Consider the following 7,498-nt stretch of genomic DNA (forward strand, 5'->3'; position numbering starts at 1 on the left):
AATAGGATTTGACCTCATAAACAAAGTCCCCTCTTATATATCAAGGCTATTTTTATGTTCCAACTAATATCCCTATATACTGATTTGCTATTTTATTTTAAAAAATCATAAATAGGGCTTCCCTGGTGGCGCAGTGGTTGAGAGTCCGCCTGCTGATGCAGGGGACACGGGTTCGTGCCCCGGTCTGGGAAGATCCCACATGCCGCGGAGCGGCTGGGCCCGTGAGCCATGGCCGCTGAGCCTGCGCGTCTGGAGCCTGTGCTCCGCGACAGGAGAGGCCACAACAGTGAGAGGCCCGCGTACCACAAAAAAAAAAAAAAAAAAAAAAAAATCATAAATAATAAGTGATATCATAAGGCTTTTATTCAACTACAAACGTACTTAATAAAGATTTTATCTTTTTGCTTCTGGTACAGTTTTTTCCTGATATGTACATTAGGAATACTTCTATCACAAAGTGTTTCAGTATTTGTTTTGGACAATTTTTTTCAAATTATTTTATGTTTGGGTTTACTTTGTAGAAAAAAACACTGCCAGACTGAATTAGATGGTTACTGATCCAAAGGCTAGCATAAGCACATCTAATGCCATTGTTCTCTGGCAGATGAGAGCCAGAGCTTAAAGCAGGAAAACACTGAAATAAATAGTAAGGAAGTAAGGCAATTAGCAGAGAAGTATGGAAAGTGCTAAAAGGGGTAGACAAGTAGTACTTGGAAGCTCCAGCATATAAAACTGAGCTGACTAACAGAAAAAGTAAAAATAGAAGCCAGGTCCCAAAGGAGTGGAGGAGCCCCCAAAACACAGAAAGCAAAGAGGAGCCAATGCCTGGAATCAAATACTGATCAGAAATACTGAGGGGGAATGCTATGTCCTTTCTTAACTGTATGTCTTTCATCTACAGATGCTCTAAATGAAAAAGCAGAAACTCTTATGTACTTCCAATGTCTATCAGCTACTTTCAAGTAGGAAACCCCGCTGCAGCCAGCGTGAGCAGCAAAAAGCCTCCAATTCCATAGGAATTACTTGTATAAAATAAAGCATAAAGTAATTAAACCATATTCCAGCCTCCAACTTATGAGAACATTTTAAAAACAATAAAGTGATGCCTTTTATGCAATGCAGCACTAAGCTTCCATTTAACAAACATTATTATTCTGCCTCTGTATGATGATATCTTTCTGAAGTTGTGTAAATTATTGGTTCTACTTCAAATTTATACAAGAATAAAAGCATATTAAGGGAGAGTTAAAGTATTTACTAAACAGCAAAAACATTTAAAACTATAGATCATAGTTTTTTTATTGAGAAAAAGTGACCTTCCTTTTACTGACTATATGTAGTCATCATACTCATCATGACTGATGTTCTCATCATAAATGTGTACTAATTATACTATTAAGGTATTAGTCACAACTGTCCTTCAAATTAGCAGGAAATTTGGTATTATCTTTAGACTGCATCTGACCACAAGAGCTAAATTTGGCAAGTGTGAAATATTAAAAAGACAAAAATAATGTGAGTACTCTCTGTGAAAGGTGTTTTGGCCAAGGTACAGAACAAGGCTGCCTTTGTTGTGTAGTGGTTGTAAGGTGTGGGGTATACGTGTACATGGAGTAAGCAGGTTTGATTTTTCTGGCTCCAGTAGCTCTAGGGAACTGAATGAACAGGAAAACAGGTAAAGCAAGATGAAGCTGCACTAGTCTTTCAGGAAAAGGGTATAGTTGGGTCTTAGGATCAGAAATAAAAACTTTACAAGATTGACTATTTCAAAGCTGTTTGGATTCTCTAAATATATTGAAGTACTTTGCTTTAGCTGCTTTACTGTATCAGGCTGAATCAGCTACACTAGAAGAAAAAGCCTACGTATTTGGTCCACAGGTAGACAGGGGATTTAAGACGAGCCAGTAATAGTGATAGCAGCAGGAATCAAAGTAAAACAAAGACCTTTAAATAAAGGGAAGGCAACGAGAGGGAAAGAAGACAAGGCTCAACATACAACTCTCTGTCCACATACGTGGAGACATTTTCCACTCTGTTAAATGTTTACTTTTTTTTCAAAAGACTTTCCTAACCAATCCTCACTTACATAGAATCAAAGTACTCCCAAGAAATACTGAGTAAAATCATCTCAATTCGTACTCTAGATACTAATTTAAAAGGGACATTGATACAGTTGGGGTCCAAAAAGTGGGTTTACATAATACATATTTTAAATAACTTTTAAAGACTCACCTGTAGGCTTAACTGAATAAAACCCAATGGCCTCTCCTTTCTTCCACAGAATCTTAGCATAATCAGTACTGCTATGACACAGGAATGGGATCTCATTTCTCTCCATTTCCTGCTTTCTATAAATAATTCGATTCAGAACATACAGAACCACTCTCTCCCCAAGAGTTCTCACCTACAAAGAGATGAGACACCAGGCACAACAGTTAGCATCAACTCAGAGATGCAGTTTACCTTGCTCCCTGCTTCCATACCTTGTACTGACATTCAAGGCACTTTGAATACGTTCAGAATGATTTGTAAACCATTTTATTATCACAAGGATGAGACCAGTCATTCATACCAATAACAATCCATTTCTATGGACACAAATTATGCATGAAATAATGCCTCTCAGCAAAATTCTAAAACAGGCAAAACAGGTTTCCAATATACCAATCCCCAGCATCTCCACGTTAGCAGTCAGTGCTCTTTCTGCTTCCAGCTGCCCAGATCCCAGTTCTCCCCAACTCTACCTGCTGCCCCCCACCATTTCTAGTGCTTCTTTTCCCCCCATTCCAGCCTACACATTAAAAAAAAAAAAAAGAAAGAAGGAAAAGAAAGTGAAAAAAGCTTCGTGTTATGCCCTGAAGACTTTAAAAACAATGATTATCTCATTTGATGAGCAAAGCCATAATTATGCTCTTGGGAAAGGAATCTCTCTCATCTTTTCTAGGTAAAATGGTCATTTAACAGTCATGTCTTTGTTGTCGAACGATAAGGAATACCTGTCTCCCCCTACACACATACACACATAACCCTCTGCCAGACCAGATAGGCAATGACAGGGGCACCAGGGCAGTCTGATGAAAACAAAACTTGGGGCAATCACAGAATGGAAACAACCTCACTTCCTACAGGCAGGTCTGCACGGTCACAGGGACACCCTCACCAATTGCCTGACATTGAACAGTGGGGTTTTCCCCATAGACATCTGTCACTGCTAAAAACAAGAGTCTATACATGAAATCTATCCCCCCTACCCCACCCCAAGTCTCCTTAAAGAAAAACAAGAATGTCCTCTAATTAGGCGAGAGGAGAGAAAAAGCATTAGGCATACACACACTACTCTCAAAAACCTCCCCGGTAAGGAATTTCCAATACCGAACACCACATGAAATGACAAAGCTCTCCAGCTTACAGGGTATCCCACACCTTCCTTGAACAGCTCTGACCAGAATGAAATTCTTTCTGATACTGAGCTGAAATCTCTTTCCCAAAGACTATACCTTGATATTCTGGATCACATAGTCTATAAATATTTGAAGACAGCCATGATATTCTCTTAAATTTCCTATCAAAGCTAAACAGAGGAAAAGACTAATCTAATATGATTTGGGGTACTCTTGCCATTTCAGTCTTCTCCCTTCAAATTGCTTCAGATCCCTAACCTTTTTTCTTTCTCTTCATGTTGGGCATGCAGATATTACAGGTATAAACATCGAAGATATTGATAAGATAATGGGGCTTTTCTGTATAAACTTAAGGTTTTTATTAGCTTTTTTGCTTTCTTTGATTTTACTTCTAACTAAAGCCCAATCTTTTTCATATGTGCTGCTGTTTTAGTATGGTCTTCATGGTATACAGTAGAGTTAAATTTTTGAACCCCCAGATACTACTTTACCTTTCTCACTAATTTATTTTCATCATGTTAGATCTTTCTCTTTGTTTCTTAATTCTGCCTTTATGGATTAGTTCTCCCATTCAGCACTGTGGCATGCAGAATTGATAAGTATGCCAACTATGTCTTCTTCTAAGTAACTGATAAAATGGTGACTAAGACAGAATAAAGGACCCAGTTTTACAGCGTGCTGCTGAGGACCTCCCTTCCACTACACTGTTTGGAACACTGAATAGACCACCCAAAATGGCCCTACTGATAAGCAAGTTTACTGGTCAGTCTCTCCTAGAGACAAAGAACTTAAGCAACCACACAGAGATAATAAGCTTTTTCCCACCCAAAAAGAAAAATCAGAAGCTAAAGTTGATATGGGTAACTACAGCTTAACTAAACCACAGGTACTCATTTTTCCTCCCCCAATTCTCAGACACTTTCACATAAAATCAAGGAAGCCCAATCTAAGTGCCAGTTTCACCGTTAACAGTGGAACTCTAAGGGTTTAATATAACCCGGTACACTAAAATGGAGAAAAGCTCAATAACTTCAAAAACTATCACTGTTTATGGGAAACATATTGTGAAATGGCCTCCTAAACACTTTTAAAACTACAGGATCTTGTTACCTGCTTAAGTCCCTCTCTAGAAGGGACAGATGTTTTCACAATATCATCAATAGCCCACCACTGATCAGCAAGGTAAAGTGCCACAGCTAAAAGAAAATAAATGATTGTTAACATTTAAGTCTTAAAGTACACGATATTACTATTCGGTAAGGTTTTCAAGGATACCCTTACATATACCCATAGTTTACAATACAATGTGGCAGCCCCATTTATACCATTTTTATTGTATTTCACTCACTAAACATTTAATTATAAGCAACTGAGAATTTTATTTTCCTGAATTTACAGTTTGAAATAAGTTTTCTTTTTAAAAATTCCTTCATGTAGCTATCTTTCAATAAATTTTTAATTGTTTGAAAGAAAATTCCTCAATTTACAAATATTAAACAAAACAGAGACCTGTGAGTGAGTCCTCAGGTGCAAAAAGAGCAAGAACTTTCTGGGTCTGATCTCCACCATAGAGAGGTACATAGCCTACATTTGACAGGCTAATAGGAATCTGAAACGACAATTTATTAAAGATTAGTGAAGAGTTGGTAAGAAAACATCACACAAAAACACCATGCTTCTATCAAAATGTCAAACGTACGTTAACGCTAATTACATAATTTCATTTCATAGGAGATATTTCTAGTCTTAAAAAAAAAAAGAGCAAATCAGATAGACTTCGCTTTTGCAGGAATTTTATTAACTTAGGCGAAAAAATGAAAGTCTATTTCAATAAATATTATTGCGCTCTAGCTATGCATATGAATAAAAACAAAAGCATGATATGATCCATAAAGTTGTTAAACTTTATCATCTGTTATTTAGACCACTTGAGGGAGAAAAAAATTCCATTTTCTAGTAAAAACCACTAGGGTAAATTCATTTTTCCAGTAAGATATATGCAATACTTTAAATTTTTTCTGCTTTCATTAATCCAACGCTAATTCCCTACTTACACACAATATTGCCATTCAGAGAATTACAAAATATTGATGTTGGAAGAAACTTTAAAGAATTCTTTGAATAAACATCATCTTCCAGAAGAAAAACCTGAGGCCTAAAGAGGTTAGAGAATTTGCCTATCATCAAATTCACACTAGAATTCTAATAATTTCATGTCTAATGATCTATCAAAATATATCTCAGTTTACTAATTAGAAATTTTATTTTAATATTTTGGGAAAAGGAAGATTTGTGACACAAAAATGTGTAATGTAGTGTTTTGCTGACATTTTTTATTAAAAAATTTTCTAAAATAACAATTTCCAAATCTAAAGTAGACTTAATTGGGTTAGCTCAAATATGGTAATCAGTCTTAGCAAAACTAGTAAACTACTTACATATAATTTTAAAGGCACAATACAAATAATAAGCAACTACCTGTAAAGTTAGTCTTTTTAAAACTTGATCACGCTGCTGTACTAACTAATCAATATTTATCCATTTTACTGAAAAGTCTTCTGGTAAAATTTTCAAAAGTGATTAGTTAACACTTTAAAAGATAATAAAAGGATACTGATTTCATGGATAAACTCAACTGAAAAGATCGATAAATCACTGCAGGATGCCTTACCGTAATATTGAGAAGAGAAAAACATTCAGGATTTTCAGGGTCCCCACACCTGAGATCTGACATGTAATCTTCGGCAGAATTTTCCATTTCCTCATGACTGCAATTATCCAGCATATCCACAGGGAATGCCATCCTCTTTAACAAAAAACATGGGACAAAATGTTTCAGAACATGAAAGGCTATCTTCCTGTACTGAGAAAAAACTTTTTATTGTAATAGCGCAGCATTTTATTGTAAGGAGACTTCTTTTTCACTATGCCAAGACAGACTACAACTTAAGCCTGCTAATCTAAATGTATGTCAGAAAGAAAACTTAAACACTCACTTGTATTAAAAACAAGCAATGAAATAAGAATTAATGCACATGCACCTACGGTCAATTAGTCTATGACAAAGGAGATAAGAATATACAATGGACAAAAGACAGCCTCTTCAATAAGTAGTGCTGGGAAAACCGAACAACTACATGTAAAAGAATGAAATTAGAACATTTTTCTCACACCATTTACAAAAATAAACTCCAAATAGATTAAAGACCTAAATTTAAGACGACAAACCATAAAAGTCCTAGAAGAAAACATAGACAGAATACTCTTTGACATAAACCGTAGAAATATTTTCTTGCATCTGTCTACTAGGGCAAAGGAAACAAAAGCAAAAATAAACAATTGGGACCTTATTAAACTGAAACGTTTTTTCACTGCAAAGGAAACCATCAACAAAATTCAAAGACAACCTACTGAATGGGAGAAAACATTTGCAAATGATATGACTGATAAGGGGTTAATATCCAAAATATATAAACAGCTCATACAACTCAATATCAAAAAAAACAACCAATTAAAACACGGGCGGAAGACCTGAATAGTCATTTTTCCAAAGAAGACATACAGATGGCCAACAGGCACATGAAAAGATGCTCCACATCGTTAATCATCAGAGAAATGCAAGTCAAAACCACAATGAGATATTACCTCACATGTCAGAATGGTTATCATCAAAAAAAACCCACAAATAACAAATGTTGGAGAGGGTGTGGAAAAAAGGGAACCCCTGAACACTGTTGGTGGGAATGTAAATTGGTACAGCCAATGTGGAAAACAATATGGAAGTTTCTCAAAAAAACAAAAAATAGGGAATTCCCTAGTGGTCCACTGGTTAGGACTTGGCACTTTCACTGCCATGGGCCTGAGTTCAATCCCTGATCGGGGAACTAGGATCCCACACACCTCGCAGCACGGCCAAAAATAATAATAATAATTAAAAATAATTTAAAAATAAAAATAGGAGTAACATATGATCCAGCAATCCCACTCCTGGGCATATATCCAAAGAAAACAAAAACAGTAATTCAAAAAGATTCATGCACCCCACTGTTCATAGCAGCACTATTTACAATAGCTAAGATACAGAATTAAACTAAGTG

At 36.0% G+C, this 7,498-nt stretch overlaps 1 protein-coding gene across 3 annotated transcripts in view; it reads right to left on the bottom strand.

Annotated features, from left to right (window-relative positions):
• The window catches only part of FAM169A (family with sequence similarity 169 member A), a gene marked incomplete at its 5' end in the record, with an annotated part of 42,729 nt that extends 36,525 nt beyond the window's left edge, over nt 1–6,204 (bottom strand). For 2 of the 3 annotated variants that reach the window (XM_082651574.1, XM_082651573.1), the window contains 4 exons: nt 2,233–2,404; nt 4,512–4,597; nt 4,911–5,010; nt 6,073–6,204. In XM_082651574.1, the coding sequence (XP_082507700.1) occupies nt 2,233–2,404; nt 4,512–4,597; nt 4,911–5,010; nt 6,073–6,204 (490 nt within the window). The remainder of the gene's footprint in view (nt 1–2,232; nt 2,405–4,511; nt 4,598–4,910; nt 5,011–6,072) is intronic. The other variant, XM_082651575.1, reaches the window with a different exon arrangement.
• Nucleotides 6,205–7,498: the final 1,294 nt, after the last annotated feature.

Source organism: Grampus griseus (genome assembly GCF_964374135.1).
Source record: "Grampus griseus genome assembly, chromosome: 3".
Lineage (NCBI taxonomy): Eukaryota > Metazoa > Chordata > Mammalia > Artiodactyla > Delphinidae > Grampus > Grampus griseus.